Source organism: Ambystoma mexicanum, chromosome 3p (assembly GCF_040938575.1).
Source record: "Ambystoma mexicanum isolate Mex_15411 chromosome 3p, UKY_AmexF1_1, whole genome shotgun sequence".
Lineage (NCBI taxonomy): Eukaryota > Metazoa > Chordata > Amphibia > Caudata > Ambystomatidae > Ambystoma > Ambystoma mexicanum.
In genome coordinates this window covers 562510145-562537923 of record NC_090925.1, presented here as the reverse complement: position 1 = coordinate 562537923, position 27779 = coordinate 562510145, and the positions used below count along the sequence as shown (strand labels likewise).

Genomic DNA, 27779 nt, shown 5'->3' with positions numbered 1-27779 from the left:
ACTCTTGCAGCCGGGTCTCAGTGCCTCTTTCCCCGACAAGGGGTTGTGTCTGCTATTTTATTTTTTCTCTCACACGTAGTAAACCGGGGAAAGGCACCTACATTTTTGGTGACACCCGCGACGTGATTTAGAGAAGTGCCTTGAGGCCTGCGCCGCCTGGCAGCGAGATCCAGGGCGCCCCCCAGCAGAACCATCGCCTCCGCGGTTGACCAGACTGTGCACACCAAGAAGAAAGGGGTCAAGGGTTCCCGGTTGACGAATACCCGATCGAAAAAGCTGCTCGCCAAGGCAGGCCACGGCTTGGTTGGGGGACGGACCTGAGCGAGGTCCGGCCGTGAGCGGCGACCCTCGAAGTACCTGACTGAACACGTGGAGTCCCGGTTGCAAAGACCCCAAAGGGAGGTAAGGGGAAATATGGGAAGAAGGGAATTAGTAACAAAGGGAAGGTAGCTAAGAATAGGGTCTGCGTGAGTGACGGTGAGGCTTTTCTGATCTATCCTTTATATGGCCATTAGTTGTTGTAAGAAGTGAGAAGAAGAAGAGAAGTGGTATCCTAGCCCGTGGGGGGTAGAAGGCGGCGCCGCGTAGCATTTGTCCCGACCAAGTGCAGAATAGAGATAAAGAGAAAAATAGTAGGGGTCTTGTGTAGGCTCGGAGTAGTTTTTAGAATATTCTTTTTCCGTAGAAGTAAGAAATCTTGAGACATAATAAAGGTGAAAGAGGTGGGGAGTGAATGCGAAATAGTAGGTAGTATAGGGAAGAAGAAAAAACAGGCACAGTAACGGGAATAGGGAAAGAACAAACGCGCGCAGGCAGTGCATGTGTTTGTTGCATGATTATATGTTTGTCGGTCTGCTTCTGTGTATATGTCTTGTTGAACACGCTAAAGTATTTTAATACAAGTAATTTGTGATTGATATAAGGTAAAGCAAAGAAATAAATTGTGAAGAGTTGACCAGGTAACACCTCTCAGGAAGCTAATGTGACATATGGTAATTGTGAGCATTGATAAAGAACGTATTATTTTCACATATTGTAACTGACATACTAAGTTAGAGGTGGGAAGAGATTCCAGGGTACCAGAATACACAAGAAAGGAAAAGAAACATTGCCATGGGGGGAGTAACACCACTAGCACATATTTGCCAGCACCTTCCACTTTACAGCGACAGGATACAGAAGTATCACGATCAGTGGATCACTGAGATAAAGGGAGACAAGGTCACACCAATTTGGCCAGTAGGAGGATCATTTGACAAAAGAGTGTTGGACCTAGTATCAACACATTTGCTAGCGCGATGCAAAGGGAAACAGTTACAGAATCGGGGAGAAGTATTAGATTTATGGCGAATGTTTGAGGAAGTTGCCCCCACGGTAGAGGTAGGTACAAGCCAAATGACATAAAAGCAGAAAAACCCAGAAGTAGGCGGGACACCAAAAGGGGAATGCTCAACAACTACAACCGAAAACAAAGTAACAAAAATCTATCCCTTAATGACTAGGCCAGCGGTAGGGTTTAGTGAACCCCTGTATATACCACCCACCGCCACTGCCCAAGGCCGGGCAACAGCCCCCGAACCTCCACCATATGACAAAGGAGGCCTGTATGGCCCCACAAGTGCGCCTCCTGTGGACATAGCACGTTTAACAGGTGATTTGAATCGTCAGCTAGCACACGCACAAATGGAAATAACACAGTTAAGAGCTTTATGTGACAAAGGGCAAATGCTGCCGGGGGAGGGGAGGTACCCCCGCTGTCACTGGCAGATCTCACACCCCCGATAAGGGCAGCAAACAATGCAACCCCAGTAGCCTCGGTATCAGGACAATCTATAGCATCTCAAGGGACGTCATCGCAGCAGAGACAAGAACAAGAGTGGCAGTAAGGACAGTTCCTGTTCCAATTGAATAACAAGCCAGTGAGGATTATACGCCCAGATACACCCGAGAGTCAACAAAGTGGAGATCAGGGTAAAAGACAAGGAAGTGAACCCAAGGAAAACTGGGAGGATAATAACGAGCTAGAGTCAGAAATAGAAGAAATATGGGACGATTTAGATGAATACAAAGAGGCAGCTGCCGCAGAGGGGTCCCCACTACCAAACCGCCGTTACCCAGACACACTATTGCCACCATTATGGCAAGGTAGATTAAGACAACAAACAGGGAGGATAGGAAACATACTGGTAAGTAAAACGAAAAAAGGGAAGACAAGTAGAACGGGAAAGAAACAGAAACTACAAATGCCACTGATACATAAAGGAGCAGGGAGGCCAAACTACATTCCGTGGGCCCAAATGGTCAAAACCAACTTATTAAAACTCCTCCCCCCACTGACGGGAGGGGCAGGTAAGTGGATACATGTATTTGAGAAAAACACGGCAGGCATGAAGTTAGCTATAGGTGATGTAAAAAGTCTATTAGTTTCAGCAATCGGGGACCAAGCAGACACAATCTGGGAAAGGGCAGGGTTCCCAGGAGTAACAATGAGCTGTGACCGACACGATGGATCACCATTTAACAATGTTCGAGCACAAGTGTGGGATGCATTGCGGCGTGCATTTCCAGACGTTCCAGATTTAAATGCAGTGCACAATGGAGGAGAACGAGGATCCTGCACAATTCGTTTTGCGAGTGCAAGACTTATGGAGAAGCGAAACTGGTACGGCATGGAATCAATCAACAGCTTTATTCTATTTTATCATTAAAAAGGGGTTGCCGAAAGAGGTGCAGAAGACCTTGGACAAAATAGCTGGGATCGAAGCCAAAGTGTGGCCTGAAATTCAGAGCATAATTGTACACCATTGGAGGAGGATCAAAGAGAAGGAAAAGGAGGTCACGCAAAAGAGGCTGGCTGACGAAGCAAAATTAGTACAGACAAAATTAGTGAAGGTCACCGCCATTACTGCCAGTGCAACAGCAGACACAGGAAACGAAGGAGAGGAAAACGCGGGAGGAAGGCCCATTGGGATAGCAGCGCAGTGGGTTGGAGAGGACCAAGGACAGTGGAACGGAGAGGAACAGCCATGCCAAGGATCGCAGTGGCAGAACAGGCCGGCCCAAAGAAGAGGTGGGTACCGCGGGCAAAGGGGAGGATACGGAGGAATGGGAAACAGAGGGTGTGGTGGGCAAGGACCAAGGGGAGGACAACAGGGATCGTGTTGGAATTGTGGAAGATGGGGACATTATTCACGAGATTGTAGAATGCGACCATCAGGGTATTTTCAACAGCAACAACAGCCCATAAACAATGAACAGGGGTGGGGATGCCCACACCCAGGTAGCCCTTGTGGAGCTCCAATGGGGAGGGGGGGACAACAGGATCAATACTGCTATGACCCCCAAATGCAACAGAGACAGCCAGCCCCACAACAGCAGCAACAGCAGCAGCAGCAGCCACAACAGCAAAACGCACTGCAGCCCATGGCGAGACAAAACCCAGTAGGGAACATAAACAATAACCCTTTTGCAGCGGCCGCAAACGGTGCCCCTGCACCATTCCGCGGCGTAACGGTCGTGGGTGACAACGTTTTTTCAATGCCAGGTCAGCAAAGATACCAAGACTAGGACAGCCCACAGGGAGCACTTGCGTGTCCAGTCCTATCCACCACACAAAGTGCAAATGAGGAATCACTAGTGGTGGCAGAGATAGGAAACAAGCAGTTTATCTTTATGGTAGACTCTGGAGTAGAAAAATCATGCCTCACAGAAGGGCGGTTTCAGCTCTCAGGAAGAAATTTGGAGATGCAGGGGTTCTCTGGGGCTATTTTAAAAGTTCCTTATACAAAAGATCTTGATGTAACAGTGGGGGGAAAAACAGTGCGTGCACCCTTATTGTATTACGAAGACGCGCCAATCAATTTGATGGGACGAGACTTACTCAGTAAGTTAAACATGACCATAGCCTTTACTGAAAGAGGAATAGTGTGCTTGATGCCAGGGGTATGCCCCGTACGGGCACTCTTAATAATAAGCACGATTACAAAGGAAGTTGCAGTAAGAGGGATTCCCATTGACATGGACATGTTCGTCTATGGAATACAGGTATTAGCCCGAGTAGTGCCTGAAATAACACAAAAAGAGTGGAGAATACCATCCGACTTCATATTCCGCCCAATCACACCAACAGATGTAGTGCCAGGCACAATTATGTCTATAGACATTGTGGCAGTTCAAGTTTCCAACAAACGCATTGTGGTCATAGGCCTGGACACGCATGGACGCGAGTGGAGAAGTGTACTATGCACAGAGCCAAATATAATGCTAAAAGATGTAACTGATGAAGAATTGTTTACTGATTACGAAGGGGATGGAGAAATAATAATGGAAATAAGCATACCATGTGACATTATGATTCAATACAGAGAAATACGCAACCCACTCATGGCTAACATAAAGGCCCCACCGACAATATTTGAAGAAGACATGGCCAGGGTAGCACCTGAAATTTGGACTACAGGACCACACGATGTGGGATTGTTGCACGAGGTAACTCCCATAAAAATTAAACTGAAACCAGGTGCCTTCCCACCCAGAGTGAAACAATACCCAATATCCAAAGAAGCAGAGGAAGGTATTAGAGAAACAGTAAATGCACTCCTAAGCCAAGGTATTTTAGTGCCATCAACTTCCCCATGCAACACAGCGATTTTTCCAATTAAGAAAGCAAAAGGAGGGGCGCGGAGAATGGTCCAGGACCTCCGCCCACTCAATGATTTCATTCAAAAAGAGTTCCCTTTAATGCCTAACCCGTCATCAATATTGTGCAGTATACCAAAAGAGGCAACTTGCTTCACTGTCATTGATCTGAAAAATGCCTTTTTCTCTGTGCCACTCGCACCAGAGTCACAGTACCTTACAGCTTTTACATTAGGAAACAGCAGTTATGAACATCGCAGACTCCCACAGGGGTATTGCGAGAGCCCGAGTATTTTTAACAGAGTACTACGAGAAGACATTGGCAACATAGATGTAGGGAGCACCATTATACAGTACGTAGACGATTTACTCGTCTGCAGCAAAACAGAAGAAGAGTGTAGAGAAGACTCGATAACACTGCTTAACATATTGGCTGCCAAGGGATACAAGGTGGACAAAGGAAAGTTACAGTACTGCCTTGCTGACGTTGTGTATCTTGGCCAGAAAATATCTAAAGATGGAAAAAGAATGCTACCAGACAGAGCAGCGGCCATTCGACACATTATTTTACCAAAAACGGTGAAGGACATGCAGAAATGTCTTGGCATATGTAACTATTGCCGAGCGTGGATCCTCGATTACGCAGCATACACACGGCCAATGCTACAAGCACTGAAAGAAGCACAAAAGAACATAGCCCCAATAAAATGGACACAGGAGACAATTGCTCAATTCTCTCGATTAAAAGTCTTTATTTTAGATGCCCCAGTCCTTGCAAATCCAGATTATGAAAGGGAATTTTTCCTGTTTTCACACAGCAATGCAACATTAATGACAGCAGTATTGACACAAAAGACATCGCTAGGCCACAAACCATTGTTGTACTACAGCGGAATATTAGACCAAGTAATGCAGGGACATTTCGCTTGCGAACAGGCCCTGTCTGCAGCGGCCTTCGCCATTGAGAAAAGTGCCACAATCGTAATGGGATGTTCAGTGACGCTGTATGCGGAACACTCGTTATTTGCTATCTTGGAAAGATCAAAATCTACCCTCACAACACAGAGAGCCTCTGCTTATGAAATAATAATATCAAGTCCAAATGTACATGTGGTCAGATACAAGACAGTGAACCCAACCACATTCATTACAGAGCCATGCACAACTGAGGATTTACAGGAACACGATTGTAGCACATATGAGGGAGAAGGCAATGACATTCCCAAAGCAAGCGAAAACGCCCTTACAGAAGGAGAAATTTATTTCATAGACGGGTCAGCATCCATAAACTCAGAGACAGGAGAGAAACATTTGGGGATGGCGGTAGTGCGCATGGAAGAAGACACATACAAAGTGATTGTTCAAAAACGCCTCCCCTCACACTACTCTTCACAAGCAGCCCAACTGACTGCACTAATCAGCGCGTTACACACAGCCAAAGATTGTGCCGTGACAATATATTCAGACTCAGCTTATGTCACCACCACAGTTCACTCAGGGCTATCACGGTGGCGAAGGAGAGGGTTCAGCAGAGCAGACTGGTCCCCCGTACAACATGCCACGTTGCTAAATGAACTAATAGAAGCTTTCGCAGAACCATCGGTAGTAGCGGTGGTTAAATGCCAAGCCCATTCCAATAACATAGACACTGTCTCATTGGGGAACGCGGCAGCCGACGCAGCAGCGAAGGAGGCCTCGTACTTCAATAAGACACCAACATCAGAGTACATTGTAAAAACAACTACAGCAGAACAACCAGCAGAAGCATACAATAACACGCCCATAGCACAGTTGATAGAACTCCAGAGAAGGGCCCCACCAGAATAGCAGGAGTTGTGGGGCAAACGAGGGTGTAAGCAATCAGCCACAGATCTCATTTGGAGACAGGAGACGACAGGCAAGGTAGTGATGCCTGTAGAATTATTAGAAGTAGCATTCCAACAACTGCATTTTCCAGCGCACGTTGCAAAACAACACATTGTCTCAGATATTCAAGAGGATTGGTTTGTTCCTAATCTACACGAATATTTGTCTAAATTTGTGATTGAATGTACTACATGCCAAACTTACAATTCCGCAATGACATTACGAACGCTGCGTGGCACTTTGCTACGCCCTGCAGGTCCATTTAGAGAACTACATATCAATTACGCCGATATGGGAGAAAGATGTAATGGAGCAAGATACTTGATTGTGGTGGTATGCCCTTTTTCACGGTGGGTAGAAGTGGGCCCCTGTCCCCATCCTGATGTAAAATGTGCAGCCAAGTTCCTTGTGCGAGAAGTATTCTCACTGTGGGGAATCTGTGACGTGATCCATTCAGACAACGGCACGCACTTTGTGAATGAAATCTTCAAGGAAGTGAACTCCCTTCTGGGGGTGAAACACAAACTATGTTCGATTTATCATCCAATGGCCAATGGAGTTGTGGAGAGGATCAACGGGCTGTTCAAAAGCAATTTATCGAAATTATGCAGCACGTTGAAAAAAAATTGGGTATATTGTCTGCCCCTAGTACTGGTCCAACTCAGAAATCAACCATGTAAGGATCATCATTTAAGCCCGCACGAAATCGTGACGGGAAGGAGAATGCACACACCGCTCTCCCCTGTTAGGAGGGCGTCTGATGCGCACAGTGCTGCCACAGTGCTGGGAGAAGAGTTTAAGGAATACCTAACACAGCTAACGCGCACGGTACGCAGCATAGCAAAACAAATTGTTTCACCATTTACTGAAGATATAGCAACAGACACCTCCATGCTGACCGCAGAAAGCCCGGAGGGGCCTTTAATGCCAGGGGAGCAGATTCTTGTCAGAAATTTTGTAAGAAGGTGGGATTCACCAAGATTTCATGCTCCATACACAGTGGTGTACAGCACCCCAACTGCAGTTAAGGTCGCAGGGTTAAAGTACTGGGTGCACCTCTCAGACATGAGAAGGGCACACAGTGTTGCACCTCCCAAAAATGAAACCGACTGTGTGGATGTCATCACTGGCACAGGTTGACATGATGAAAATTGCAACTTAGACAGGGTAAGTATAGGGGAAAAGCAAAGGTTTTACATATTTTGTCTCTCTCTCTCTCTCTCTCTCTCTCTCTCTCTATCTTTCTTTTCTTCTCATATAAATCGTGTAGTTTTTTCTTCATTATTTCCATGATGAAATGAAAAGGAATTGTTAAATGCCTAACTGAGTAAAGAAATGAAAAAGAATGAACAATTGCAATTATGTTTCTTTTCATATGACTTAACGAATTTGTCTCGCCCACATAGGTTCAACATGAGCCAATGCGACGAAATGGCTGAGCAAGCTGAAATGTTAGATAGAAATAGGGATGCCACTAGGGCCAGTAGATTAAATAATTTGGAATGTGTTATAAAATATGCTGCCATACTAGTTGCAATAATGATGTTTTATCTTATTTGGTATAATGTTGTTTTATATGTGGCAAATGAAATGAACAAAGGGGGGAGCGGAACTGATATGACAAAACCAGGGTCTAAACTAATATGGACTGAAGCAACGGCTATTTTGAAGGACACTTATAACATTGAATTGAATAGTAAAAATATAACGTTGCCCCTTGTACAATTGCACGTAAACAAAACTGCTATTCCATTGTTGAATAATACTGTGGCCAACGAAATAGAGATTTGATGGAATGTAAATGATGATTACTATTGGTTAACTAATTCCAGAAATACAAGCATGCGTACACACACTGCACCAGAAACCACTACTGAATACACACATGTCACCATGAACAACATAGATGAAGCATGGTCTAGAATATTCCCGCTGCAATATCCACGAGTTGGTACTCAATTAAAAAACAGAAGGAGGAGAAAAAGGGGGGTGGGAAAAAACAGATACGATATTTATCATAACCTGGGGTTAGATGAAATAGAGGACCCCCGACACCCTGACCAATCAAACAAATGGTATTCAGACATTAGCGCCGCAGCAAAGCAAGCAAGTAATGAAAGTTGTTACGTGTGTTCACTTATTCCTCACGCAACTGGAACCCCAAAAATGTTAATCCCACAGGAAGTACCCTTGTCTGAGGCCCAATGTTTGATTCATCTGATGCTGTGTAGAATAAAAAAGACATTCAAGGCACACACAGTCACTATGGAAAAATTGGAGAACGAACAAACTTGCACCAGCAGACGACAAGGAGTAATCTGCCTCCAGGAGCCATTTTTCATTATAAAAGGGACAAGATATGCAGATGACAAGTGGCATGATGAAACTATTGAATGCAAAGCTGAGGGGCTCCGAGGGCTGCCAGATGAAACATACGAATGGGCAAAAGAAATGTGCATCCCCATCTGGTCACAGCATATCACCAAGCTGACATGGGTCACACCCCTGGAGAGACCCATAAAGATTCAAAAGGAAATACCGCACGAACTTTGCTTCGATGGAGAAGGGAAGGTGAACATGGGAACCGTGCAGCAGTGCAATAAGACTTTAATAATGCCAGTTATGAAAAAAGGCACTGCTGCATTAATGGACATATACTGGATCTGTTGCAAACGAGCTTACCTGCATCTCCCAGCATCCTGGAGGGGCACTTGTGCCCTACCCACACTTCACTCAGCACTAATGGTGATACCAGAGAGCCACGTCCAGTTTACAGCAAGGCCTTCGGCTGACACATCGACAGCAGGCCAATAGGCTGACACATCGGCAGCAGGGCAATCGGCTGAACCATCGACAGCGCCCGATGAGACAATCACAGAGCCCCCAGCATACGAACTATTGTCAGAAGAAACCTTGAAAACTAAGTTGTCACGCAGCAAAAGATCCAATTATATTTCGTCCAAATCGTCAGAACTCCTTGCTGAAATCCCACAACAGTATAAGCTTTTTTCATCTGCAGAAACATTCTTTGCATCGTTCCTAGCACCAGGCGTTCAAGCAAGGGCAAACGCGAAATGGTTGCAGATAACACGCTGGGAGCTCATCCAGCTGGCCAACGACACTGAAGAAGGATTCAACATCATAAAAATAGAGCTCCGTGCACTGCACCTGATGACGATGCAAAACAGATATGTCTTAGATCTTATCACAGCGATGGACGGTGGTGTTTGCAAAAAAATTGGGGGGCGTGTTGCACGTTCGTACCAACTTCCGATGCTGATAACGGGACACTGTCACATGTGATAACAGCAGTGCATAATTTAGGAGAAAGAATGAGAGCAGAAGGTGGAGTAGACAACAACACATGGTTCGACGATCTGTTCAGCTGGATACCATCATGGGTGAACATTGCAGCGAAGATACTCATTCCCACCATAGTCTTTCTTCTCCTAATATTCTGTATGTGCCAACTAGGACTAAGATGCTGTGAAAATAATATGCCTAATTCAGCAATGATGATGGTAACCGTGGGCCGACAGACAACGGTGGCTACCATGATAGATGCCCAAGTACAAACCGGAGAATACACCACACCACTGTATAGGATGACTGCCATCTATAGAAAGTATGGGGACGTGGTCGATAATCTACATTACACTACCATTAGAGAACCAAAAAACTTGCTGTGGTATAACGAGGTTTGGGTAGATTTAGATGGGGATGGTGGGATATACTTAATGGTCACCCCAGAAGAATATGCAAGAAGAGGTAACAGCTTAAGAAGTGTGTGCAAAGCATTGATGCCAATAAAGGGTACACCTGCTTGGGATGAGGCTGTGGCTGAAGCTGAACGCTACCGAAGGGGGAACGGAAAGAACGAGATAATGTAGTTCGTTACTTTAGATGTAACGAAAGGGGGGAATGTATGGGAGCGAGGGGTCCTCAGGACCCCTCGCGTCGTACGCTCCTCAGTACAAGGCTTGGACCACGTTCCTCTGGTAATGGGATTGCCCTTGCCCTTATGTAAAGTTAACCATGGTTGACTGCTGCATAGATGGGATTACTGAGCAGGACACGGGGCATCCATCTTTTGTGCCCCCTTTCGACTCCATCTTGGGTACACAGGCCTCACTGCGATAGTACAGCAATGCTCAGCTCCCCTTCCACCGCAGCAGCCAAGGACAGAGACACACACAAACAAGGCGCGCAGGCAGCTGGCTGGCCCCCACCCTTGCACTCCCCCTGCGAAGGAAAGCTCTGCGCTTCCATTCTCACACTGAAGCTGGAGAAAGTTGCAACAATCAATATGCTACAATTTTCTTCCTCTTAGATCACTGTTCGTCTGAGAACCGGCATGTGAACTAAGATGAGCTTTGTCCTCATAAACGTGCAAGCCACCCACCCCCATTAGAACAATGTATTGCCATCCTGACCCTGCACCCCCTGTAAGGTATTTCTTTCAAGTGCCAGACCCTCGCCTGTGCTGCGAAATCCACCCAATACACTCCTTACTGACCTTAAGCATTTTTAATACTATATATGCTTTTGCTTGCACTAATGAGTTTGAAACCTAGGAAAAGATGCAAAACACAGCCTGATTCTTCTACATGCACAATAAGGTCAAGACCTTCAATTAAAGCCACGAAGACCCAATTGTACTGACAATAATCATTGTGTGTGTGACTTATGTAGAAATGTGACAAGTAGCATAAAATGTTTTAAATAATTTGTTATTTAGTGTGTAACATATTAGCTTAGGTAGTGACCACAGTGACCGGACCCTGACCTGCATGGAGCACAAGATGTTTGACGTCCGCCAACCAGTAGGAAGAGATGCCACCCACACCTACAGCACCACACCGCCTGGCCAATCGGGTCCATTTAGCATTTTTGTTAGAGTTACTTTAACTAATATACATATATGTATGATGTGATAAGATTTGAGAGAGTTTTTTGGGTTATTTCCTAGCTGGAGAAATAAACCATCCTTTGAACTCTTGCAGCCGGGTCTCAGTGCCTCTTTCCCTGACAAGGGGTTGTGTCTGCTATTTTATTTTTTCTCTCACACGTAGTAAGCCGGGGAAAGGCACCTACAATATCCACTTGTTTACCCAACACGTTCTGTACTTAACCTGCTTAATTTGCTAGCTATTTCCGCGTGCTGCATAACACCTATCTAGGTGAACTTTCTCTGCCAATCGCTTCCACCTTAAAACGCACTTCTAGCATTACTCCGATTTTTCGAATCTAAGTGACCTTCATAGCGCTACTGTAACGATTTGCAGCTCTATGATCGCCTAGAGGCCACTCCTGCAAAGGTGCGCGCACCCTATGAGCAAACCATGTTGTAACCCTGCTCTGCCCCACGATCGCTCTCTTGCACCCCAGCCATTGCTAATTGCAAGCTACATTACCATCACTCCTAGTCCTCTGCAATTTACGCTCCTCAGCCGACTCCCAGCCTACCGCCCAACTGTACATGCTAAAAAATGCCCTTTTCTGCCTTTTCATGCCGCATTTGCAATTCTCGAATCTAGGCGACCCTTATGGCGCAATTAGTGGTTGCTGCACCTGGACGCTCCAAGACCACACTGCAACCTGGTTATCCTTGCTCGCTTAGCAACCCTGCTGTGCCTTATGGTCGAGCAAAGACCACATTGTAATTATGCTGCACCTTATGGTCACCTAATCTCTATCTTGTTGTGCCTTATGGTCGCGCAATGACCACATTGTAATTGTGCTGCACCTCATGGTCATCTAATCTCTATCTTGTTGTGCCTTATGGTCGCACAGAGACTACACTGTTATTTGTTGCACCTCTTGACTGCTTAGTTATCTTGCTGTGCCCTAGGTCGCTCAGCAACCCTGCTATGCCCTATGGTCGCATAAAGACCACACTGTAATTATGCTGCATCTTATGGTCACCTACTCTGTACCTTGTTGTGCCTTATGGTCGCGTAGAGACCACTCCTGCCGTTTTGACTGCCCCCAACAGTTGCTTCTAGGCCACATTGTAATTGTAATTTTGCTGCACCTCAGGGTCACTCATCCAAGTTCTCGCCTCCTGCCTCTGCTCAACACCCCCCCAGCATACAATCATGTTCTTAGCCTCCTGCAAGCTTGTCGCTACTACCTTTGTACTGTGCCTCCTTACTATCATGGCACCCACACCCACTGCCTCCTGCCCACCTAAAGACAGAAACATGAGACTAAGAGCTAGGCTGTCCCAACTACATGAACCTTCATCCTACCACACATTTAGGGGCTATACCAACCTAACCAACCTAACCAACCTAACCTACCTACCCTACCAACTAGCACTCTCCCATTATCTTGCTCCCTCATTAATGCGAGATCCATGGTTGCCCACGCTACTGAGATCTCAGACACCCTAACTAACGAGAATCTAGACCTGCTATGCATAACTGAAACCTGGCTCCATGAGGCTGCTGGCCCTGCCATTATGCTAGAAATACCTGACGGCTACCAACTGCTAAGAGCTGACAGACCCAACACCAAAGGTGGTGGTTTAGCTATTATCCACAAAGCCAACCTGCCTTTCAGACTAGCTGCCACCACGCCACTCCAGTCCTGTGAACTCCTCACTGCTAAACTCCAACTCTCATGCAACCACACTCTCACCATCTACGTGATCTACAGACCACCTGGACCACTAGGTTCCTTTGAGGACGACCTAACTAGTATCCTAACCAACAACACAAAAGACCATGCGCAAACACTATTACTAGGAGACTTCAACCTAGGCTTCAATGACTGCAACGACAAACATGCCACATCTGTTGCAGCACTACTACACGACTATGGATTAACGCAAAAAGTCACCACCTCCACACACTCCAAAGGCAGGAATCTTGACTGGGTTGCTGACCGGAACTGCAACATCAGCGCCACTAATATAACTCCTCAAATTTGGACAGACCACCATTTAATCTCATTCTCCGCCTTACTTGACCTTACCCATCCTAAACCGATAACAATGGCCACGCCACTTCCCACTAGAATTAAAAAAGACATCACTGCAGAACGACTCCTTCCTCACCCCCTCCCCACCCTCAACAATGTTGACAATATCACAGACCAATCCTTACTTGTTGAAACCTATAATAACACCATGACCACTGCTCTAGATACAATCGCCACCATTAAAATCCGTAAAGGCAAACAACTCTCCCACCTTAATAACTGGTTCACACCTCAACTGAAAGACCTCAGAACTCAAAAAAGAAAACTGCAATCTATATGGCGACACTCACCTACTGAGGAGAACAAAACCAAGTTAGCCACCCATGCCAAACAATATAAAAAGGAAATCATTATTACTAAAAAGAACACTTACAATGACAGAATATCCAAAGCCAAATCTGATACTAAGGAGCTATTCTCCATCCTGCGCAAAATGGAATCACCCATACCGCAAACAGATAACACTCCCAAAAATAAACTCTGGTGCACTAATATACAAAATGCCCTTGCAGGAAAAATTTGCTCTCTTCAAACCAAAATTGCCATTAAAAGAACGGCCTTGCTAGTGCCACCTGAGCCCACTCCCAAGGCACAGCTGCCCACAAACCAAGCCAATAACATCCCTCACCCCTTTAGCTTCAAACAAATAACCATACTAGAAACAGAAAAAATGATACTCTTCCTAAAGCCATCTAACTGCAAAGGAGACAACTGCCCTCCTCAAATTATAAAAGATGCAGCGAGAGACCTAGCTCCCTTCATCTCAAAACTAATCAATGCCTCCTTCAGGACCAACCTAGTGCCCAATAACCTGAAACAGTCTTGGGTCCTACACCTGCTAAATAAACACTCTTGACCCCTCCATCCCGACAAACTACAGACCTATCACTACTGTCCCATTCCTACTCAAAATTATCGACAGGGTAGCCTACCTGCAAATCCAGGACTACCTTGAGACCAACAACTTACTAGGCTCGCGCCAATCTGGCTTCCGCCCCCTTCACGGTACCGAAACAGCCCTGATTGATCTTAAGACTCAAATTGACGAGCTGAAGGATAATGGAAAATCAGCTATGCTACTCCTCCTTGACCTATCGGCAGCCTTCGACCTGGTAGATCACGCAGTGCTATGCAATCACCTCAGCTCGGCTGCCCATTTTTCAAGTGACGCCATAACCTGGGTTCAATCCTTCCTTGCTAACCGGACTATGAGAGTCTTCTCCCCCCTTGCAGCTGCTGATCCCATACAAGTCTCCTGCGGTGTCCCCCAAGGATCATGTGTGTCTCCTTCTATGTATAACATCTTTACCAAACCCTTGTTTGACAAGTTGGACAGTCTGGGTGTCATCTACACCAACTACACAGATGACACCCAGATACTCATCCCCCTTTCGGGCAACTTCTTGGTAGACTCAGCTTTGGTAAATAAGATATATCTCCTCATTCAGGCATGGATGGCATACCATGGCCTCTGCCTGAACGACGAAAAAACAGAGATTCTGATCCTCGGCACAGAGAGAGTGATCAAGAAACTAGACCCCAACTATGCCTCATTTAACATTGACAACAATGTCATCAAAGTGATGCCCGCAGTCAAAACCCTGAGGGTCTATCTGGACTCAGCACTCACTTTCAAGAAACAAATTAACTCCTTTGCCTCCTCCACAGCTTATACTTGCAAACTGATCCGAGCATGTAGGCCATTCCTAACGGAGACCAGCTGTATTACCCTAGCTAATGCACTCATCATATCCAGATTGGACTACTGCAATGCCCTATATGCAGGATCTAACAAGTATATCCTTAACAAACTACAAACCCTCCAAAATAACGCTCTTAGAGTAGCCTTAAACATACCCAACAGAACACATGTCTCCACCGCCAGAAGGAACATCCACTGGCTAAAAGTTAAAGACAGGATCACCCTCAAAACTCTCTCGCTCACATCCAAATGCCTCAACAATATAGCTCCACCGTACCTAGCAAACAGAATCAATAAAAGAATCTCGAACCGCCCCACAAGAACGTCCAACGCCTTCACCTTGCTGGTACCTAGATACAAAAAAAGCAGAGCTGGCGGCGCCAGTTTCCCTGTCACAGCGGCCCAAACCTGGAACAAACTCCCCCTAGAACTCAGAAAGGACCAACCTTACCCAAGTTTCAGGCGCAAGGCACTCTCATGGATATGGTCCAATGACATCTAATTGTCATCCTCCTCCTTAAAAGAAACCACTCGTCCTGAGCGACACCTTCCTGACTATGCCCTGCTAACCTGTCCCCGAGGGACCCCGACCTCCACTGCTAGTATCCAGCCACCTCCCTGGGCCCCACTGGTACTACCTCCTGTGGCTGATTGCCACTCAGTTCTCGCTTGCCTCTTTCACCTGGCACTCAACTGCTCAAATACACTCAAATTGCAATGCCGCTGAATGGTCCCACCGCCTATTTCTTCTGCTTCCAAACACCCGACTTCAACTGCATAAGCACATGCAGACGATAATGTTGTTAAACTGTTCCTACTGCTTATTTCTATGTATGTCACTGTAACTAAGTTCTCAAGTATACTTGTAATGTTTGCGCCTGGCTACCTGCGGGTTTGGTTTTGCGCTATATCAAATAAACAAACAAACAAACAAACAAAACCCCAGATGGATGGCCTAGTAGAATGGTTCAACCAGACGTTAAAACAGATTCTTAGAAAGTAAGTGTCCAAGGATGGAAGGAACTGGGATGACCTTGTACATTTGGACTTGTTTGCAGTGAGGAAGACTCCCCAATCCCCCATTGGGCGTTCCCCATTTATGTTGGTGTATGGCCGGAACCCATGATGGAAGGTGCTTGACAATATGGGGGAAGAATGGAAAGGGACAAATAGCTGTCAGACCAGTGATCAACCCATGATGGTGGACATGGAAACAGTCCACCAAATTATGGAGACACATATGCAGACACCCTAGATCCAGCAAGAGAAAGTGTACAATGGAAACACTAAGCTACGTTCATTCCAGGTGGGAGATCAGATCATGGTTCTGCTTCGCATGCAAAACAAAATGTTGGCCATGTAGCAGAGACCATATAACATCGTTCAAGGGGTCTGCCCACTCAGATATGAATTTCAACAGGCAGATCAGTGCAAACCCTCTTAGGTTTACCACATAAACAAGTTAATGAGCTGGAACGAAAATACCAGCCAGCAATCGCTTCTGTTATGTGCAAACAATAGTAAGATATCACCCTGTCTACTGACGGCCATGGAATATCCATTCCATGGCCGCCAGTAGACAGGGTGACCACAGAGAACCAATCACTGGCCCAATCGATACAGGGATATGCCCAATGCATTCTCAATAAAATCAGGGAGAATGAAGGGAATTGTCCTTAAGATTATTACCTTTCCAGGTCGGCTAATACATCTGAAGCTGTATCAACTCCCTTAGGAACAAAAGCATATCATGAGAGAAGAGCTGAGGGAAATGATGGACTTGGGCATTATTGAGAGGTCCCAGAGTGATTGGTCCTTCCTGGTGGTACTTGTCCCAAAGCTGTACGGGTTGGGGCGATTTTGTGTCTCCAAATTGGATGAGTATCCTATGCCCCAAATAAATGAACTGGTGGCTAGGTCTGGCAAATTACATCAACTATGGACCCGACAAGGGGCTCCTGGCAGCTAGATCTGGACAAGGAGGTGAATCCCAAGACTGACTTCTCCACTCCACAGGGCCTGTTTCATTTTACAGTTCTTTCCTTTGTGTTTCATGGGGCCCCTGCTACCTTGCAATGCCCCATTGATCAAGTTATGGCACCATGTAAGGAATTAACTGGGGCTTATCTCGAAGACATTGTGGTCCATAGTTCTACTTGGACAGAAAACCTGAGAAATCTGACAGCTGCCTGTGACCGGCTGAGGTGGGCCAATCTAACAGGCAACCTGACAAAATGCCAACTAGCATAGTCATCTGCCAAGTAAGTAGTGGCAAAGTCCTACCCCAGAAAGACAAAGTAAAATCCATCCAACAAGTGCAGACCCCAACCCCAATAAGGACATCGGTGCCTTTTTGGGACTGGTTGGGCATTATAACATATTTATTACCAACTTTCTCATCAACAGTGTGGCCCCTAGTGGACAATTTAAAGAAAGAACATCCCAACCAAGTCTGATTGGACTTCCAAGCACAATCTGCCTTCAACGAGGTACTGGCTTAGGAGTGAAAGTGTGTCTATGCAGTGTTTGTGTGATGAGTTAGTAGAGGTTAGTGTAAGGATTGGATGTGACATGTATGGTACTGGGTACTGGGTGAAAAGAAGGTGTTTGTGTAGTACTGCTGGGAGTAGAGTAGCAGTGGGAGAGAGTAGTAGTGGGAAGAGAAGAGTAGTAGTGGGAGGAGAGTAGTAGTGGGAAGAATGGGATGGGTAGTAGGGGAGTGAGGAATATTGAAGTGGTGTGGGAGGGGAAGTGACATTAAAGGGTAGAGGTGAGAGGAAGGAGAAGTGAAACATCAAAGGGAGAGAGAATTGGAGGGAGGAGTAACAGGAGGGGTAGGTCGAAAGCGTAGGAGGGAAGTAGTGAGCATGGACCTGAGTAAATGTGTCGGAATTCAACTTAGTAAGTGAAAGGCACTATCCCAATTTCCCTAGTAGAACACTAACAAATGGCTAGAGCAGAGACAGTTAGGAAGTCCCTCAGGGAATTTAGATAGCTGGCATTTTAATGGAACACTTCTAGCTAAAGAAAGATATTAGGCTTTAAAGGTTACCATTCAATAACACTAAGCAGGTTTACAGACGACTAAGTTAAGGAGGAATTCCACAGGAGACAAGTGAGAGAGGGATGGCTCTAGGACCTACACAAATTAAAATAAAAACCCTTAAACTGTCCTTGAGACTCAGAGTGCTCTCTGCACATCTATGACACTAAATACTCAAATTGTGGACATCCACAATTAATGTTACTGTTGCTGCAATATTACTATTGTTGCTGTTGTTGGGGAAACTCATTGGACCTTCAGAGAATCCCTGAAAACCTTGCTGTTCAACTAACAAGAGAACGAGAACAGCACAAGTTCTCAGCCAAATGACGCCCACTCTCAGTAGGTAGCATCGATCAGACAGAACTGCCTCTGCACAAAAGCAGAACATGCCACAAATTCACACAAAAAACATCATCAGCTTAGGGCTATGGGAGATTGGATTCCAGCGGTAGGTCCCCTTGTGCCCTCTAAATAGAATCTGACAGACTTTCACACAAATATGTAATCAGCCAGCCCTCAAGAGCACAGCCTAGAAGTTCAGAGAATCAAACTCATTTGGGTCAGTCTCTCCCCGTCCTCCAAACCAATTGGGAACAGGAAGGACCATTGTTAAAAGAGACAATAACCAAATACTTTGATGACATCGGACCAACAGTCCTGAACCAAAAGGATGCCTATTCCTTAACCGTTCCTTCTCCCAGCTAACCAAACCTCATCTTCATCTCACTCCACCTGGAACGCTTCACACAGCCTTGCCCATGGCAGGAATTGCCTAGAACCACAACACACTAACTGATCCACTCCACAGCTCACCCTTCTAGCCCTAGGACACCCCCCTACACCCACGGCTAACTAGGTCCTCCCATTGCCGTTTCTAAATGATCGACTTTATGATCTACCTTCTGGTTGAAATGCACACAAAGGTTCACATGACAAATTACCTGCCTAAAATCACACTGGCACGCAACACTCAAATCCTTCTGCCTTGCAAGCATGGACACCAAAGAATTTGCATCTCATCTTCCCCTCCATATATCTCATTAAAAAGACCCCTTTCTCTTCCTCCGAGGGCTCTATGGCGTGAGGCCACCAAAACCAGAGATATGTGCTATACAAGACCTCTTTACAATACATTACATTATTATAAGTATTCTTTAATTGTTAAAGGAACTGATCAATGCACAGGAACAGTGCTGGTCCATCACCCCAAATAAATACATCTTCTATAAAGTTGCTAAGAAAGCATTATTGCAGTAAAGTTCAAATGCTTTGAGTCAGTTCTTGTTTAAGTGGTATTGGCTCTCTGCTTAACTTTTTTAGCTACATATTACATAACAGAAAAACACACCTTAATGTGCACATTTTAGGGCGCATTGAAACAGATTCTACAAAATCTGAATACATCTGCAGTGTCTATGTCCTGAATGTAAGAATGGTTTCTGAGGAAGAGGGTTCATAATAATGCAGGAAATGGGGGTACAGCACTAGAATATACAGATTACTGCGCTGATGCTGATGGTTGGGAGTGGGCCCTGCTGCCAGTGAGAGGTCACTTGGGAGACGGTGCTCTTCCGTCTCAGTGAGTCATAAGTGGATTTTTGGTAAGTACCCCTTTCACCTGGGCGCTGGAATACTGGTAATATTGGTTGTGACTTGAACTAAATTTTCAAGCAATACATGAGGAGTCTTGTCACTTGTTTCTAGGATATAACAGTGATTTGTTACACACTTAACACTGTTAAACAATTTAGGTGAAGTCATAACCAATGTTTCCAGTATTTCCAGCACTGGTTCCAAATAATACACATTTCTACACATGGAGAGCAGTTTGAAATCACTTTTATTATCCAAAAAAGTATACATTGTGTCTATTGGCCCATAGTCCTGCTGCTGTAAGGGTCCTCCAATGCTATTTTATGCAGGCTTTAATGGGTCAGCAAGAGACATAAAAAAAGAGTCGTCTTTATTTTGTGTGAACATTGAATGAAATAACCCTGTTAGACATTACACATCATTTAGACACCATGCATAATGTTGTTCTGAACCAATCTCTTTAAATTGAATGAACGGGTGGAGCATGTTCCTGTCTTCAGTCAATTACGAAACTGATAGTTTCACAATCTCAGGTATAACAATTACTAGGAAACATATGCAAATCGTTAAGCATGGTCGGTGATCATACAATAATTCTTCACCCAAGAAATCTTGAAAGATTAGAAAAAATACTCTTCCAATCAGCAAATCTTACAAGATCATAAAATACTCTATGCACATTTTGTAACATGATAAAATACTCTTCCACTCTGCAAATCATGAACAGTTATAAAAATACTTTCTGCATATCTCATAAAATGATAACATTCTCTTCCACTCTGCAAATCCTGTAAAGGTTTCCATTCTATGCACATTTAAAATGTTGGGTAATCCCAGTATATCCTCTCCCATGACAGAATTGTGTGACTTACATGTGCTGCGAGGCATTAGAAAACAGCAGTGCATACTGGGGGGCGGAATCTTCAGGACCATGAGGGGCTGCATGACTGACAACCATCATAATTGGGCGATGAGGATACATCTTCTTTGACGTCCTGAAGAAATTGATACTGTCATTGGTGATTAGGTCTGTCAAGTAGTCCTGAAAAAAATAATAATAATGGGGTAAGAATTTCATGGCCAAAGCAGAGGAATACTAACAGGAAGAACTATGCAAACAGTCCCTTCACGAACTGATATCCTTTAACTCTACAGTTTATTCGTGTTTTCCTATTAAATATTACTTTCTACATCACATTTTAATTGGGTTTCCTTCACGTTTCACTTGCAGTTCTAATTTGCCCCTTTTCCATTGTTATTGCTGCTATTCCCAGTATACATATTATGGGAGAAAAGATTAATTGATATACTAAAGAGAAACATAGATGCAGTTCCAAGAATGGAATTTTAAATGTCCTCTTTGTTTACATCATAGTTAATATGTGCGTTAGCCTGTTCCCATGCGTACACATTTGGACTGGAACAAGGTCAGAGTCACAAATGTGATTTGCCATAGATCATACCATTTTGCCAAGCAGGGAGTTTGGCACTGGAATTCAGATATTCTGGTACCACTATTTATATCGTGGCCCTTGGGTAGCATTTTCACCTCCTACAGTTTTCAAACATAACAACCACTATTATTTGAAATCTTTTCTTTAGCCCCAAACAGTAAAATATTCATGAACGTTTTTTAAAACTGATTGTTTTTTTAAAAACTGAATTATCATTGACAACCTTTAGAAAGACATGCTTATTTATTTAACTATATGTACACCTATGTATTAGCTTAAATCAAGCCAATCTCCTTACATACGGCTGCAGGTGCACATCGAAAACAAAACATTCATTGAACGTTTCATATCTTATTAAACTCCAGATTTCATCCGGGACCACAAGTCTTCAGAATTTGAAAAGGCATAGACAATGACCTAATATTGCTTTAAATAAGAGTCTTCCAGACACATACAGCCATAAACAATATAAAGCAGTCCAAATAAGCCTACACTTGTTGCAGAGAATGAGAAAGACTAAACTGAGAGTGGCATTGCCCCAGCTGCAATCAACATGTGCCAGGGGTCTACTCCATACACATTTTCAACCTTTCGACTAAAGCACATCATTCGATTTGTATTAAAGTACATGAGCAAATCTATGGGCCTGATTGATAGAGCATTTTCCAATGGGATTGTGCCATTATAAAGCGCATCTGTGAATCAGGCCCTAAGTGTCAATTACACTGTAAACATGACCAGAGAGACTTTTTTGGCGTATTGGGTCCTGTTCTGGAGGTCACATCTCAAGCACCAAATGCGCAAGACTGCATTCAGGCATCCAATAGATTACCAGATTGGTGCATGGTTTAAATTGCAGGTCCAATGAGGAGCGGCTCCCCAGTTTAAACTTGCAATCAGAAATTTTGAAGACATTAGGTTTTATAAGCTACCGTATAAGCCTTTGACTTACTCTTGACCTAAACCTTGAAAGGGTAATTGAGAGGGTAATTCAATACACATAGAAGTTACTATGAGTAACCCTGACTCAATCCTGAACTACCAGGAGTAGGACAGGAGCAAGTTTGCGTTCCAATTAGCCCTCTACATGTTTACGCCAAGGTTCCGGAAGATGCAACTCATTGTGAATACGCCCCCAATGGGATTGCTCAGAGTAATACATGCAGTACAAGAGGTACAAACATGTTCAATACGAGAGTACGTCTAGAAGCTCTGACAATATATGACTGAAGCGGCGGGTTAACGACCAGCGCGTGACACCAGAAAAGAGAAGCACATGTAGGACAATCAGAGTACAGAAGCAGCGGCCATTATCTGCCCTCAACGTCAACGGGTCTACTTGTTCAAGCGGTCATCTGCAAGTGACTGGCTTCGAAATCACTCGAAAGGCTTCTGTTATTTCACTGAATTGTACAAAACGCATGCAGTGCACAAGGTTTCTATGTATTTATTTCTGTTTTGTGCACACCTAGCCTTAAGCATCAAAGCTGCATTGGGAATTAGACTAATTCTGTTGTATGCCATTTCATCTCTCACAATCATCTGGGTACAAAGGTCCATAACACCTGCCAGTATACCCTTTCTAGGCACAGAAACCTCCCCATCCCGTTTTAAATTCAGTTTAGTCTCTGAAACATAAACCAAGATGTAGATTGTGATCATGGATAACCATTTACAAATACTTGCTGTGGCAAAGATTCTTTTCAGCAGATGTCAAATGTATTCCCATGCAAGCTTTGCCTAAACTATACAAGAAATGCTGTGCCTGACTCACAAAGCGTTTTTCAATGGGAAAATCCTGTTGAAAAAATGCTGTGTGAATCAGGTCCTCTTTCCTTTACAAAATCCAGGATTTCAAACCTCTGGGGGACACTCAGGTTCACAGTTGCATCAAAATTCATGGCATAGTGCATTGCAATTTTGAGTTTAAGTTTTTATTCAACTATTTCATGCAATGGCATTTATGTAAGGAAATATAAATACTAATATTAAATGGTCAATTATTTCCATTAATGATCCAATACTATGCGAGTCCCAGAAAAAATAAATGGAATAATAATTATAATTGTTCTTTTATAACGCGCTTAATACCAGCGAGTGGTTTCTGATCGCATGACCAGGATTCAAACCTGTGTTGTGCTGCGTTGTTTTGTTTTCAAGTCAAACGCGTTGCCCCTGAGCTATCCTTCCTCCCCAGGGAGAACATGATGCATTTGCATCAGTCCAATAGAAGATATCATCAACTCTACACTGAATGTAGGATGTAATGTTTAGTTTTTACCTTCCTCGATATAGTTATGTTTGGTCATGTTTGGTTAATTCCGAACATGGTCGCCTGTCTGATGTTGGGCGCCACCATCTTTCTCGTCGTTCTTAGAAGACTCTTTCTCCTTTTTCATTATATCAGGGACAGCAGAATGGAAGCTAGTGAAAGGTTCTGTCATTTTCACACGCACACATTCATTGATTTCCAAGATGGTCATTCTAGCAAGGGTGAAAACTCGTCTTTCTTTTATATTTTGTTATTTTGTAGTGAGGACAGATTTGAGGGTAAATGTTTAACTTTGGAAAAGTTATTTCTCCATGCAAGAATCATCATCATGCCGTGGTTCTAGATAGAGTGCACATTTTTGTCCAATTCTGAACATCTGGGGCCTGCATGAAAGTACATTACATCAGCAGAAATGTTATAGCTACAACGCAAATGCAGTGCAAAGTCATTGGCAGTGATGCTAATAGATTAAGATGAAATGTGTTCATGTGTAAAGCGCATTTGCACTCCAGAATATGTGTGGTAATGAGAACCCTGTTAGTCAGATTTTATAAGGAAAATACCTCACTCACTAATGGATCAATTATCAGGCCTTATGGACATATTTTCGTCAAATAATGTCTCAATAAATCTCTATAAGTACCACGTTACATTGTAGAACCAATGATCCCATAAATATAGCTGCTCAAAGCAACATAATGGATAATTAGAGTTTTGAGCAAAAGGTAAACTTCCCAACACATATGGGGACACAGGAATGTCATTTGGGGGATGCCAGGGGTAGCAGCTGATACCGCTGCCTACAGCTCTGCATCCCCTAGACCACCCCTTGGCCACTGGACAAAGAGGCAGTGCAAAGAGCAGATACCTGTGTTGCACCTGAAAAACGCAGCTCAATTGGCCACAGCTTTTTTTCACCGGGAATCTAGATCTCGTTAGATGTAGAAATAACAGGGATGCAGGAAAAACCATGAACCTGCCATCACTAATAGATTGACAGTCCATTAGTGAAGAATGCCTGAATGATTGGGTTCAGAGGTGGGGCTGTCTGTGCAGTTTATACCCAGTACTGTAGCAACAGGAATGGTATGAGGGCTAGCTAGCTGGGAATGGGTAAGAGCAGCCTGTAGTACTCAGTGACAGCACAGCATAAACACAAATCTCTTCAGTGTTTCTGGTGGTCTGGTTTGCACATCCAGTGGGCCACTGGGCCTGTGATGTAGGGGTGTGGCCCAGTGGCTTCTGCCACCAATCCTGCCTGGGCACTGTGTGACCAGACCCAGATCTGCCAGACCTGCATCACAGGCGCACTGTAGATAGATGCAAGGTGAGATCATCAATTTACATGAAGTTGCCCTCCACCTTTGAAGTAAACCATCTGTTGATTCTTCAAGCAAAAAATATATATATTTGGAAGGATTGCTAAAGGACCAAAGAAAATAATAAAATGGGGTGTTTCTAGGGGTGATGTCATGGAGCTTCTGCTGCTGTTTACATTTTAAAATTAATAAAACCTGCAGTTACTATGACCTGCAACACATCCTTCCCCCTATCTCCCATTTAACAAGAAAACTGTGGATTTACTTACCAAATAAGCAAAACAGAAAAGTGCTGGCTGGAAGGTTTCAAATCATTCATAACCACTGTCATAGCTCTGAGCAACACCCCAGACCATCGATTAAAATTTTTTTTTATTTATTGTGCTTTAGCCAATATTTTTTGACTTTTTACACATTTCGAGACAAACACAAATAATTTAAAACAATTTACACAATAGAAATTAAGCACATAAAAAATGGTAAGAGAAAAAAGAAAGCAGCTATCATCACATTTCAATTCTTAATAACTGTTCAAATTCAGATCTCTTAAAACTCTGACCACTTCTGAGGTCAGAACTATTTCATTACCAGATGATAGTCTAAGCCAAAATGTTTCCGTGTCCAACCATCCAACATCATGAACAAACGTTTCAGTCTAACAACTCTCAAATCCCTTTTACCCAAACACCTAGATAAAAGATGTTTTATCGTTTGATGTTCAATATCATCACATTTATCACACCAATTATCAGATAAGGCTGAGTCTCTGACTGGTTGAATTTCCAAAGTGGGGAGTATGTTGAGTCTAAATCTCAAAAAAAGATCCATTGATCTCGGATCCGGGAATTTGGTCAAGTAGGGGGACAAAATCGGCCTTTTTTTTTTACCCATAATGGAAAATGATTGCGACAACTTTGCCATCCTCAATTTTTCTTCTGTTTCAAACCAATCACAATTTTTCTTCCGCTCTTTTACTTTTGTTGGATTTTGCATCAGAAGATCTGGTGTACAATCTGCATTATTCAGAAGCTCTAGACATCTGACCTTTAATTTTTCAAGGAATTGGTTAGTATTGCACTGCAATAGGAGGGACAGGTCCTCATATAGTGATCCCTTTGTAGGATCCAAAAGCGACCTATATAGGGAGATCCATTTCCACTCCAACAAATATTTTAGACAGGAGAGGCCCAATTCATACCTAAGGGACACAATAGAAACACACTTTGGAAGTGATAGTGGTTTCTTCCAAAGCTTTGACTCTATAGTATCCCAATTTACATCCATCGAGATAAGATTAGTGTCCATACCGAACAGAATGACAGGGATCACCTTACCTAGATAGAATTTCACCAAAGGTAGTATTGAGAATTTACAGAACTTCATTCTTATCCTTTTCATCTGAGCCCCCAATTTAATGGTTTTAAACTTATAGTTTCCAATAGATGGATTTTGGTTGGGTATGACTTAATTATTGATCCCAAATAGTTAAGCTCAGAGACAACCTCTATAGGTCGGTGATCCAGTTTCCTAGAATAATTCTTGGTTCTTTTGCTTGGATGCTTAAAAATCAGGACCCTGGATTTATTTGGATTAATTCTGAGATCATTGCTTCGGGCATAGGTTTCCAAGACCAACATCAACCTCTGGAGTCCCACCTGAGAGTGATCTAGTACCACCACGTCATCAGCATAAGCCAACCAACTGATTTAGTTGAGCCGATGCGCGTAGATACAAGACCACTCTACCTTAAATTTTGGCCGAGGTCAGCCATAAAAATTATAAACAGAAGCGGTACTATCAGGCAACCCTGACAAACCCCTCTTTCCACCCATATGGGTCCCGATAATTGGCCCGCTCTGGAAAGTCTGACTCTCATCTTGGTATTTTGATGCAATTCAATGAGGATAGAGAGTAGATTGGGTGGGACCCCCCATGCATACCATTTCTTCCACAAGATACCCCTATTAAGAGTGTCAAAGGCTTGGGAGCGGTCAACCCAAGCCCCGAAGAGAGGCACACCACCTTTGATTCCCAAATCCCCATTTAAACAACTGAGTACCAGACCACTGAGAGAGGTATATAGTCCCTTTCTAAAACCAGTTTGCTGTTTTGGTATTATTCCATTAGATTTCGCCCATTCCTTCAACTCCCTTAGGATTAATCCGACAAGAATTTTGCTGTCTGCATCCAATAGCGAGATTGGTCGATAATTCACAGCTAATAGTCTATCTCCTTTTTTAAAAATCAGGATCGTAATTGAGTTTTTTCCATGATTCTGGGAGTTCTTTTGACATAATTATTTTGTCAAATAGTAGTTTAAGAACATGGGCCCACAATGATTAGTTCATTTTTAGGGTCCAATTACTAAGACCATTGAGACCCGCTGCACTAGAGGAGGAGGAATTCTTTATTAGTAGTTCTAAATCAGCTCTGGTATACATTAGAGACCATTGAGCAATTTCCATTCTCTCTGGGGTAGGAGCCCCTAATAACCCATATACTTGAGAGAAGTGGTCAACCCAGGTCTGTTCTTGTACAATAGCGTCTTGATTGCACATAAGCGACTCTTGTTTTGATCCCACAATAGCTCAGAAGTTTCTCAAATTTCTTTGGTTTAAGAACCTGAGCATAAGTTCTCCATCGTACTGCAGGATGGACGACATGAATGACCGTTTCCAGTTTCTATATTGATTTTTAATTAGGCTAAGAGCTGTCTCATAGGATTTCCTATCTGCTTTTTTTAAGTCTGCTTTTTGATGTCTTATGATCTTCTTTTGTTCCAAAACCTGAACATTAAAGGCATGTTTATGCAGCAACTGGAATTTTTGAGTACTAGATTTCTGAGGATCCAAATCTAACAGTAGCAGATGGAAACTAGCGGGTTTACAAAAATCGGAAAGTTGTT

At 43.8% G+C, this 27779-nt stretch overlaps 1 protein-coding gene across 3 annotated transcripts in view; it reads right to left on the bottom strand.

Moving 5' to 3' along the window:
* The window catches only part of SULF2 (sulfatase 2), a 747920-nt gene that overhangs the window by 393396 nt on the left and 326745 nt on the right, over positions 1-27779 (bottom strand). For all 3 annotated transcript variants that reach the window (XM_069651282.1, XM_069651284.1, XM_069651283.1), the window contains exon 5: positions 20702-20871. In XM_069651282.1, the coding sequence (XP_069507383.1) occupies positions 20702-20871 (170 nt within the window). The remainder of the gene's footprint in view (positions 1-20701; positions 20872-27779) is intronic.